The sequence below is a fragment of the Carassius auratus genome, chromosome 5 (assembly GCF_003368295.1).
Source record: "Carassius auratus strain Wakin chromosome 5, ASM336829v1, whole genome shotgun sequence".
Lineage (NCBI taxonomy): Eukaryota > Metazoa > Chordata > Actinopteri > Cypriniformes > Cyprinidae > Carassius > Carassius auratus.
This window is the reverse complement of record NC_039247.1, coordinates 2,585,111-2,597,610: the sequence shown is the minus strand read 5'-3', so window position 1 is coordinate 2,597,610 and position 12,500 is coordinate 2,585,111. Positions and strand designations below refer to the sequence as shown.

The 12,500-nt window shown below is 34.0% G+C and overlaps 2 protein-coding genes and 1 long non-coding RNA gene across 3 annotated transcripts in view; 2 read left to right on the top strand and 1 right to left on the bottom strand.

Annotated features, from left to right (window-relative positions):
- LOC113070775 (vitamin K epoxide reductase complex subunit 1-like protein 1) overlaps window positions 1-7,347 on the top strand; it is a 10,674-nt gene extending 3,327 nt beyond the window's left edge. Inside the window, exons 2-3 of the mRNA XM_026244216.1 lie at window positions 2,159-2,268; window positions 6,243-7,347. Coding sequence (XP_026100001.1) covers window positions 2,159-2,268; window positions 6,243-6,469 — 337 coding nt within the window. The 3' untranslated portion in view covers window positions 6,470-7,347. The remainder of the gene's footprint in view (window positions 1-2,158; window positions 2,269-6,242) is intronic.
- A 381-nt stretch (window positions 7,348-7,728) lies between these two features.
- On the top strand, window positions 7,729-10,599 carry LOC113070781 (uncharacterized). The gene is made up of 2 exons (XR_003279989.1): window positions 7,729-8,416; window positions 8,474-10,599. It is a non-coding gene; the product is annotated as an uncharacterized LOC113070781 (long non-coding RNA).
- Window positions 10,600-11,827: 1,228 nt separating this feature from the next.
- LOC113070767 (beta-glucuronidase-like) overlaps window positions 11,828-12,500 on the bottom strand; it is a 13,786-nt gene continuing 13,113 nt past the window's right edge. Inside the window, exon 12 of the mRNA XM_026244203.1 lies at window positions 11,828-12,500. This exon is cut by the window's right edge and continues 334 nt beyond it. The gene's annotated coding sequence lies outside the window, so the exon portion shown is untranslated.

Here is a 12,500-nt window from a genome sequence, read left to right as displayed (position 1 = left end):
GCAATGAGAATCACTTTTAAAAGCTTGTCAGTGACCATCCAATCCCATGAAGCATAGCAAGTGTTTGAGTCATAGTTTCCTATTTTATTGTTCCACACATCAGTAGTTTCATATTGTACAGTTGTTCAGTGTGTGGTTTAATAACACATTAGCTAACCTTTTCAATCTAGTATGTACTTTGTTTTCTAATCAAGCATTGTTGTGTGGTGATTCATCTCTGAGCTGGTTGGTTTGGCTGAAGGCTAGTTATTGAGGAATCTGTTGAAGAGAGTGAACAAGGAAACATTATTGTTCCAGTTATTCTCCCACGGCCTTTTAACCGTTTTTGTTTCATATGTAGTGCGTACCATATATTTTTCATGAGATGTTTCTCATAAAATTGTAGACTATATGCTACATGTCTAGTTTGCAGACTTGCTAGTAATCGTAATTCCTCGTGTTTTTGTCGTGTTGGATACACTACACTCTTGAAAATAACAAAAAGGCTTTTCACAGCAGCATCATGAGAAGAACTATTTTTGGGTTCCCTAAATAATTTTTTTTAACAAAAATTGTTGCATAAAGAACATTTTAATGCTCAGTGGAGTGATAATGCATACTAAAAACTAGGGATGTATGAAATGAGTTATTAGCCAATATATATACAAAAAAAATACAGGAATATATATTTTTTTCAATTTTTTTTCCTGTGCAGAAGACGTAATTGTTAGTTAGAACTAATAAACATTATAAAAGTAATTTTTTTAATGAGAGTACATTGAAATAGGCTGTGTGCTTGCAGGTTTGAGTCTACTGAATTGTTTCAGAGAGCTTCACTAAAAAGCTTATTGAAAATAAATATGTTTTGAAAATATAAATATCAGCGTTTTTTTTTTTTTCCTTCAGACAGGTGCAGTTGAAACCTTAACATTTAATATGTGCATTTAACATTAATCTATCATCTAAAGCAAAAAAAAATAATAATAAAAAAATATTTTAGAGCTCCTTGTATTTATTCATAATCCATTTGAAAAAACATATTTCACAATAATTAATAAATTTGTATATATTAAATATTTTTACTTACAAGTGTCTTTAAAAATTGTTTATGACATCAACTACTGCTCTATTTATTCAGAAACACAAGTATCTTGATGTAATTTGTGTATTTTACTTTAATTTTGTTACAAGTAGGCCAACAGCGCCCCCTAAATTAATAAAACACTTTACCAGATGGCTATTAGGACCCTTGTGAGGCAATTTTTGCTGCTGTTGCATGCGCTAGTGATCATTGCCTATGGATGCATCATTCTGTTCATGCATTCTCCAATTCAATCAATTCAATGCTGCAATCCAAAACAGTGAATCAAACCAGAAAGAATCGAATTTCTGAGCAGAAACCCTTTCATGGGGAATAATGCGACACATGGTGGAGATCGGGCTTGACCTCGAGTGTTGGGCAGCGTTAGGTCATTGACGAATCCATTGGCAGGAAGTTGTGAAACGGAAGCTACACACCTTTTTCCTCTTCAGGGATAGTTAATAGAAAAAGTTTCAGGCTTTTCAAACACTTACAGACTGATGTAGGATTCAGAATCCAGTCGTGCGTTCAAGTTCACGCATAACTTTATAAATGGTGCCGCAATGGATTAAGTCTTTAGCCAATTTTCAAAATTGTCCATTTTACTTCTTAATGCTAAAACCAGTTGTTTGGTCATTGTCAGCCAAAACAAAGGCCCCTCCCAAAAATACATCATGATTTTCCAGCTTTTAAGATACCTTTGTTTTGGATAATGCATTGTGAGCTGAAAAATGCTGAAAAATATCAAACGTTATTGTAATTAACATGCATGATTTTATCTAATTGGCTAATTATGTGTGCTTGTATGTACTTATGCTGGAATGGGATGTGACTGGAAACCACCACGTTTCTCCTTTATTCGTATAATTTCAATCAATTTGGGTCAGAAATCCCCATTCGCACTGGGAAAAGGAAACTGTTTTATATTCTGCGGTCTTGATCATTGTATGGTTTGATTTAGGCCAAATATTCTGTCATAATCTGCTTGTATTCCCTTGAGAAACCCAGAGCGCTCACACATGAGATCAGTGTTTATTTTTAGTTCATGTTCTGCTTCTTTACTGGTTCTCTCTGTTTGTGTTTTCATATTTCCTGTAGATGGGGTCGAGGATTTGGACTGTTGGGTACCATTTTTGGGAACGACAGTGCAGTAAACCAGCCAAACAGTGTCTATGGAATCTTGTTTTATATCTTTCAACTGTTACTAGGTAAGAACAGCATCATGTGCTGATAATGATGGGACTTTCTAGGGATGCACCGGTATAGAAAGTATGGCAGATATAGCTTAAATGACGATTTATGGCCAAAGTGTCATCGTGTTTTGCATCAACTTCCATTTTTTTTTCCACTTGTTATCTTCTCAACTGTATGATTTTCTATATTGTTGCAAGATGTGAATGGTGTTATCTAAAAAATATATATATCAGCTATGCATTAATGGTTGGCTATATTTAGTACATCCAAGTTTACCTACGTACAGTTTACTCACATAAAGCAATATTTATATGTGACCCTGGACCACAAAACCATAAAGTCATAAGGATAAAATTCTCAAAATTTGGATTTATACATCAGCTGATAAATAATCTTTCCATTGATGCATGGTTTGTTAGGATCAGACAATATTTGGCTGAGGTACAACTATTTGGAAATCTGTAATCTGAGGGTGCAAAAAAAAAAAAAAAAAAAGATTATTGAGAAAATCATCTTTAAAGTTACTGCTGTATTCAGTTTCTCTTATAATTGTCATTCAATTCGTCTGGGTTAATATCATTAGATAAAACTACACTAAAACATTTTTATTCAATTTAAATCAAGCTAAAATAAAATATTAATATTAGATGTTAATGAAGATGTTAATGAAGCTACAAAATTTACTAACTGAAAGAAAAAAAAAAAAAAACTAAACTGACACGTAAATAAATATAAATTAAACCTAAAATAAAAAATAAACACGACCAAAATGCATTTAAAAATTGTTAAACATTAATGAAAATATACAAATAAACAAAAGTTCATTATATTAATATAAACTGTAGTAACTTATCCTAGATTAAATAATAATAAAATAGCACTGGTCTTTAGAGATGTGCAGAAGTACATTTTCAGTATTGACTTGTTGATTTATTATCGGATCAATACGGTTGAGTTAAGGAAGCCCTGTATGGTTTTCTGGTTTAGGTTTGTTAGGTTTGAGAAATGATTGATCGTCTTTCTTCATCATATAGATGCTAAATGCAACCCTTTTAATTTTCAGCCTAAAATACATTTTAATTTGAGAACTTTTTTTTTTTTTTTAAATGAAGCGCTTTTGCATTATGACATTTATTTTCATGATAATTAAGCACATTCCCTTCAGTTCTTATTTCTTATTACAATATAGTAAACAATTACATACAATAAGTAAAATCCCACAATTAAAACATCCTAAGCTTGGGGGAAATTTTGCTTAATTGTTATTAAGTAATTGACATATACTGTATATCATAGTAATGTGAATCTCATTTTGACGTTTTTGTGGGATCCGCTGAAATAACTACAACCTGAATTTGCACAAACCTATCTTCGCTACTGTAATCATCACAAACAAACAGATGTGCATGTTATATATGATAATAAGAGCATGAAATGTAATTTGTAAATTCAATCAGAAAAATTCTAACTAAATAAAAATCTAGAGAAACTAGTTACATTTTACTGTGCATTTATTTTTTGGCTTATTTCCTTATCGGTGCATGGATTAATGGACCGGCTGTTGACTCTGTTAATCAAACTAAAGGCTCTGGTCTTTTATAATCCTAGTAGTGAGCTGTCTTCTAAAGCGGCAGTTTAAGATGGCATTGTTGCGCCTCTAATGTGATATGACATACGTTCATGTGAATTAAGTCTCAAATCCTTTGTTTTCTGTTTACATGCATTTTAAGATACTTCAGGTGAAATAACATACGCTAAATACATACGCCTTTAGATTTCAGTTATAATACATATTTAAAGAGTTTTTTTTCCTCCCATTCTGCAGCACTTTTATTCCTCTCTATATTCTTAAGGTTTTTACTGAGGGTTTTGTTTATGTATCATTCGCCTGCTTTTATTCGTGTACTTTATCTGCTTGCGTCTGTAGATTTCGAAGGTCGCAAGTCTTTTCTCCACTTCAGCAGAACGTACATACAACAAAACTTAGTTTTATTCTTGTCTATATTTTGAAGGTTTTTACTGAGGGGTTTGTTTGTTTATTTATCATTGACATTGATTTATATAACATTTCATTTCTAAAAACATGGCAAAGACAATTTTTTTACGAAATGAAACAAAAATTTTAACCAGGCTTTATCCAGTTTTGTTCTGGAAATGCAAATTAGTGCATCTTTAATGTTAATATTTAAAGGGGTCATGACCTGGGAAATCAAATTTCCTTTGATCTTTTGACATATAACAGGTTAATGTACTATAAAAACTGCCTGAAAGTTTCAAAACTTTCTCATAAGTTTAGAAACTCTTTTTATTGAGACCAAGCTCAGAAAACAACTCATTTTGGAATGGCCCACTTTATGATGTAATAGTGTGGCTAAGCCCCGCCTCCGCAGGAGAACAACGCCTGCTTCTACATCACTGCCTGTTTAGCTCCGCCCACTGATACACATTTGTAGATACACATGACTATGAAAATTGTAGAGTTTTTGTGTGTATTTGACAATGGATTTTATCAAATGAAATGGTGAAGTGCTCTTAACAGCTTCCAATTTCAGTTACACGTGGCCTTTAAAGGCTGCTGTCTATGTAGAGTGCACTAGGTTTGAAACAGATCCATCCTGTCTACCCTAGAATCAGCAGACACTTGGAGACCTTTTTAATTTCTAAAATTATAGAAACACTTAGAGATACACTTCTTTTTCTGAAGCGCTCGAGCGAGTGATGAGTAGAGGAAGCTCAAGCTTGAGTCATGCTCCGCCCCCTTCCAAGCCACGCCCATTACACACTATAAAGGCACCTGCCTTATAAAGCAGCATCCTAACTCCAATGTAACCTCATAAGTGAGTGGTTTGGAAGACATCTGTGTGTGTGTGTGTATGTATGTGCGTGTGTGTGTGTTATAGAAATAGAAACGCAGCCTCTTGTGACAATGCAGGCGTCATTCTACAATATTCATTGTTTTGCCATTGTTCAGTGACAAGTGAATGACACACAGTAGGTTTTGCTTGGAATTTTTTTTTTTTTTTTTTTTGTTAAACACGAGCGAGATCTGAATTTGTGATGTTGTAAGTATATATTATTATATATTTTTTTTTCTCTCTCTCAAATAGAGCCTTTAATAATATGGCATTAAAATAATAACAAACTAAAACTATTAAATAAAAGTATAGCTCATCTTTTATAAGTATATATTTTTTTCATATTATTTTATTGTAGTATTTTCTGATTGAAGATGAAAACAGTAATATATATATATATATATATATATATATATATATATATATATATATATATATATATATATATATATATATATATGGAATGTTTTTTTTATTATTTAATTAATAACGCAGGTTAAAATTAAAAATTAAAATACGGGAGATTTACAGGAAAATACTAATATGGGAGGACGGCGGGAAAGAAGGGTAAAATACGTGACTTTCCCGGCCAAAACGGGATACTTGACGGGTATGGTGAGGTGGATGGATTATCTCAGCAAAGGAGAATTGCTCATTAACACAGATTTAGACAGATTTGTGAACAATATTTCAGAGAAATCTGCCTTTTGTGTACATAGAAAAAGTTTCAGATCTTTGAGTTCAGCTCATGAAAAATGGGGGCAAAAACAAGTGTTGCGTACATAATTTTGTTATATAATGTTATATTGTATATACAGTATATAGCTTTTGCAGATATAACCCTTAAATTAAAATTATATTAATAATAGAAGAAAAAAAACAAACTTTTTTTTTTTTATAGTATGTTGTTCCATAAATATAGCTTTAATGCTGAATGGTACTAAAAGAAAAATGGCTGCATAATTAATAATTTTTATCTTCCTATATTATTTTTATGCCACTACTTGTACCTCTGAAGAGTATTCATGTATATTTGATGCACTTGCTGTGGTAGTGAACTCTCTGCACTGCTCTTGTTGTTGTTCTTCAGTGGATTAACCCGTGTGTGTGTGTGTGTGTGTGTGTGTGTGCAGGTTTGACGGCCAGTGCGATGGCGGCTCTGATTCTCATGACCACCTCCATCGCGTCAGTGATGGGCTCCCTCTACCTGGGCTACATCCTCTACTTCGTCCTCAAGGACTTCTGCGTCATCTGCATCACCACATACGCACTGAACTTCATCCTGTTTGTGCTCAACTACAAGCGACTGGTTTACTTGAACGAGGCCTGGAAGCAGCAGCTCCAAGCCAAGCAGGACTAGACACACAAAAACACAACAATGACACAAGTAGAGAAGGAGAACCAATCATCCAACACGTGGGGAAGAGAGGCTTCTGGAAAAATCTGTGACTTGTCACCAGGAGACCTTGCTTCCAAACAAATGTTCATTCTGTTGTGTGTGTGTGTGTGTGTGTGTGTGTGTGTGTGTGTGTGTGTGTGTGTTAAACAAGGAAAGAAAACGTGTATCTTTAGGGGCCACAGATCACAGGTTCATTGCAAGGAAGGATTGGAAACCGGAAACACATCTTTATCCGCTTTGATTTCTCCTTGGTTTTTTTTGTTCCCTGAGATGAAAATGAGGTTTGCGCTTAATCGAGAGAGAGAGAGAGAGAGCGGTCGGAAAGCACTTACGAAACAAACAGAAGAGGGTGTCCTTTCCCTGAGGAATAAAATAATGTAAAAAACAATGTGATAACTTCTGTTTACTTGAATCCACTGTGAAAGTGGTTGCTCTTTGGACTGTATTTAAGGGTTATAAAGGGTAAACACGAATGATCATGAGGCTAATGTAACGCTCGCAGACATGACGGCTTGCTATCATTGAAACGACAAATAAAGTCTAATTTGTTTTTTGTTTTTTTACAGATTTTTTTTTGTTTGTTTGTTTGGAAGAGGACCACTCATAAAACACGGACGAATGTGTGACTATTTTTTTTATTAGTTTGTTGTGCAGTTCTGTAAATAGCTGCCGCAAAGCAATATTCCAGTCCAGATTAGTTTGTGTTTTACCGTTGAAACATTTCCAGCGAGTGCTTTCAACGGCGATTGTGCGAGTTATTTTTTTGTGTGTGTTTTAGTATTTTACTCCTCTTTAGGGGGTCTTGATCCAGAATAAATGCTGCATTCGTCGTGTTGGAATTGAGTTGAAGTTGTCAAGTCAGCAGACTTAATAATTATTTATTAACACCTGATTTTAAAGAATTACTTTGGGGGTAAAAATGAACATTTGCTGAAATCCTACTCGCCCTCAGTCTATCCAAGATCAGGATGAGTTTGTTTCTTCATCAGGTTTGTAGAAATCTAGCATTAGATCAGTGTCTCATCAATGGATGCGCTGCAGTGAATGGGTGCCGTCAGAACGAGAGTCCAAACAGCTGATAAAAACATCATCACAGATTTGTTTAGAGCTGTTTAAACGCTGTTTGATCTGTGCAGATTTCTCTCCTGATTCACACCAGAACAGTTTTTCACTGGAGGAAGTGTTATTATAGTGGATAATGCTGGATTTGTTTCATTTTTTCATCTTCTCCAGATGTTAACTGACGTGGATTGGAGTGTTGTGGATTATTGTGATGTTTTTATCAGCTGTTTGGACTCTCATTCTGACGGCACCCATTCACTGCAGAGGAGACACTGATGCAGTTCTACATTTCTCCATGAGCAAACAAACTTACTGTTATTGCACTCATCAGAAATGTATGTTTGTGGTAATTCCAGCAATTTCAGATTGACTACTTTTTTATTGTTGGTTTCAAACGTACACTAAGGTTCCTTTATTGAAGTAAACTCTCCCAGGTTTCCACTCTTTGTGCTTGGGTTTTTAGGTTTATATCGTCTAGTCCAGTGGTTCATGGAGGAATAAAGATCCAGTGATGTCCACTTCACAGGGTCCTCCACAGTCGAATAGAACAACATCTGAAGTCACACTCAAAGCTAGCGTTTCTTATCTTGAGTTTAGCTGCTGATTTTCACACGAGTGGTACAAGAATCATCCCAAGAGCTGCATCTACTGTACTACTGTCGTGTAATTTACGATACGTCTGTTACCCAGAAACCCCTTGACCTTTCCGTGAAATTACCAGTAGGGTGATCCCCTTCACTTCTACCTCTCAGTATTTGTCTCTAGCTGTTTTAATGCCAACGGATGCAACAGAAGAGTCATAACCTGCCAGTTTTATTCCCTCTTAAAGTTTTATTTGGCGTCAGAGTTTTATCTGTGTGTGATATTGAATCCACAATATCGCTAATACACTTAAAAATAAAGGTTTTCTTGGCATTGATGCTTCCTTAGAGACCCTTTAACATCAATGGAATCTCTCCATTCCACAAAAAGCTCTTTATAATGAAAATGAAATACTATAACTGAGTAAGAAAAATAATTGAAAGGTTCTTCGGGGAATCAAATATGGTTTCTCAATGGCGCCCCCTTTTGAAACCTTTATTTTTAAGAGTTTATTGTATTACGTCGTAGACTTTGAAAGTCATTATTTTGTCAGTTCACGATGAAAAAACTCGACCAACTATCCAACCCAGTATTACACACGTCAAACAACTCGTTAAACTGGTTTCCGGCTGATGTTGAGCTCATTTCAGTCTTCAATGGGAGACACTGGAACATTGAAATGTGATGAATTGAACTGAATTGGAGTTGTGAACTTGAAATGATAACGAACTTATGAGTGATTGATCTCCAGACCGCTGGTTGATTGTTCAGTTGACAAAACACTGAAAATAGTCTTGTTTTCCACTCACAATAATTCAAAAATGGTTTCTACCCAAACTCAACTCTATTGGCTTGGGGATGTCGAGTCGTTCCTTGACCGCCTGGTTTAATTTATTGACCTTTGTTTAGTTGATGATGCTTTTGTGAAGCACAACTTGTGGTTGCCGTCTTTAAATGTCTTTGCGTAATGGTTTTCAGCCAAACTTGCGAACAAATCGAATGGATGTTGAGTTTCGCAGCTCAATTCTACAGCAGAGTTGATGTGATTTATACATTAGTTGCGTGTTCTTTTGGTTTTATATATTTCACACGGACAATATTTCACATTATGATGCCAGAACATATTTTTTCCAATTTAAGTCAACATATAGTGGTTTGCAACCCTTTTTACTTGAGAATGTGATGTGTTTCGGAGTGAAAATGGATATTTATTGTGTATTGGATTGTGAAAAGGATCCGATTGTGTAAATATGTTTTTTATTAACCAATAACCTGAGCCGCATGGACTTAAAAGTCGTTATATGTGCGTTTCAAGTTATTGTGCGTTGGCGAAAGAGTACGAACATTGTAATAATGTGAATTGTTAGAGTAGCCAAAAAATGATTTCAGTATTTTTTGTCTTGTTTTCCAGTGCAAATATCATTTGCTTGAGAAGCAACGTAAAATATTAAGTCTTGTTTTGGAGTAAAAATGAGTTTTTGCTTCATATAAGAAAAAAAATGCCAGTGGGGTCAGATTTTTTTTTTTTTTTACGTTTATTTTTCTGATACCATTGGCAGATATTTTTCTTGTTTTAAGAAAAAAACACGCTCAATTGAATAAAGACTTATGCATATTGCTTCTAAAGTAAATATATCTTAATTTAAAAGTGTTTCGTACTGGGGAAAAAAAGACAAAATACTAGCTAAGAAAATCATTTTTGCAATGCATTCAGAAAGTAAATAGTCAGTTTTGACATTATGTTGACTTTAAAGAAAAAACAACCCAATGTTTTATTGCATATTAAATTTACATCTACTTCAAATGGCAAGATCCCCCCCAAAATGACGTAAAAGGGTTGCCTTCACAACGTTAAATTAATTAAAAGTGCCTTCTGTATGTCCACTGGGCCTTTAAGTTTAGCATGATTCACAACAAGTCTGTCTGCTTGCCTCTTTTTGGGAAAATTAAGACCGAGATTGATGACCACTGAAATATTTGCGGTGTTATTATCTCATAACTCACCTTTACAAAAGCAAAAACTGTAACCCTAAATCATTTGGTTGTTCCTTGTATCTCATGTATGTATTATTTTAGACTCATATTTTCGTACAATGTGAGTTTCAGATAGTGAATAAATAGCTTTTTGTTGTTCTTATTATTTCCTGATGTAACTGTCGGGGCGTCTTGATGACGACGAGCCCCCGTTAACGTTCTAGATATTTTAGGAGACGTGAGAAACGGATGGATTTTTATTTCCAATCGTACCTTTTTAGGGTATTTTGTTTGTGGAGAGTAAACTTTGTTTCGGTTTGCTTCTGTATTTGCCAAATGAGTAAAAAAATGCTGTATTTTCTTACATGGGTGCCGTGTTTGGGAGGATTCTGTGTCTGGGAATCAGCTGCAGTGAACATGAACACGTGTCTTTGTTTTGTGGATATGATCTGCCATTAAAACATTCCCCTTGACCTCTCGGAGCCCTTTTGTCCTTTGACCTCTGACCTCATGAGAGAAACGATAGGCTGAATTGTTCAGGATGTGTTTGGATTAGTATACTACAGTATTACTCTTCACACAGCACTATTTCTGAAGTGTGTGAATTATTTTGAATGCATCACAAACGTGCAATATGCACCTAGACATACTTTTTCCCACAATGCAGTGCATTCCACAGTGCGTGTGATTTTTAAGACCAAAAAAAAAAAATAGTTATCAATTAAAAAATGTTTACTTTTTCATCATTTTTGTCTTGTTTTCTAGCACAAATGTCTAAAATAATTCATAAAATGATCTAAGAAGCCTTGTTTCCTGAGAAATTAAAGTATTTCTATTTTTTCTTGTTTTTTAGTTTTTGTTGTTGTTTTTACTTATTGATTGTTGACTTCGGAATGTTTGTACTAGAAAACAAGACAAACATACTGAGGAAAACACTTTTTTTTCCTCTACTGGAAAAAAAAAATTTACTGAGGAAAAAATTTTTTTTTTTTTTTTTTTATGTAGACACTGAATTTGGATTTTTTTTTTTTTTTTTTTTTTTACAGATGCGATATATTTCTTCAGAAACGGGTCTCATCATAGATGTATAACTTCTAATATCTAGGAAGTCTATACAGAGATTTGCTCAGATTCTTCATATTCTACAAAGGTTCATCTTTATTGGCTTTATATGGTCATGACAGGAAGTGATTCACTAGTCAACTCATGCCTGTGAAGTATTTATACATTTATCAAGACTTCATCTGTCTGTTAATGAAACGTCCTTTTCCTAAAGCTAGCATGCAGTAAAGTCTTCCATGCTAATGATGCATGCTTTATTAACAGCTGGAGAGTTTCTGGAAATACTGAAAAAAAAGGAAGTGTTATTATGAATTATGGACTCGTATTTTTGCCTGAAATTTAACTGATGGACTGGAGTGTTTTGGATTATTGTGATGTTTTTATCAGCTGCTTGGAGTCTCATTCTGACGGCACCCATTCACTGCAGAGCATCCATTGATGAGACACTGATGCAGTGCTGCATTTCTCCGAATCTGATGAAGAAACAAACTCAATCCTGATTTCGGATGGACTGAGGGTGAGTATGTTTTCAGCACATTTTCTTTTTTGGTTTGAAAATGTCCCTTTAACATCCTGTGTGTGTTTCAGACAAAAGATATATAAGATAAATAACAGGAACATTAATGAATCTCAGGGACAATCTTGTTGGAATGCCATTTATTTTGATGACATCACTCGGGAATGTCTGGAATGTCCACGAACAAAGGATTCATTCATTGTTTATGAAGTAATTAAAGTAAAGTACACTCTCATAAAAATCATAAGCTGGTCATTTACACACATGCCTCAAAATGAGAAATACTGGAGCCAATTATTAGAAGTTGATTAAAATATATAATAAAGTAGACAGTTTACTTAACTACTGCCAGTGGGAAGAAAACACATCCTGGTCACATTTCACCAGAAAAAAAAAAAGAAAATATATTTATATTTTTTATTTATTTATTTTGACTTTTTTATGATCATTAAATTTTTTCTTAATTTTTTTTTTGCAATTCTCATTCTCAATTGATCTTTATTAGGTTCTCATGGAATAATGTTATTACTGTAATACATAAAAAACATTACATATCTGCATCTAGGCAAACAACAAATATCAAAATTATATATAAACAACTTTATAGCATTACAGTAATGAATTTGGGGAGAAAATGTGTTTTAATTATAATGTAAATCATGTAAAAAAAAAAATCTTGCTGGTCCTAAAATAGACTAAATGGTCTTTAAACGAAATGTTATTTATTTTAACGGAGGTGAAATGTGACCTGGACATGTTCACTGGTTATCAAACGTTCACAATATGAATCCCAGA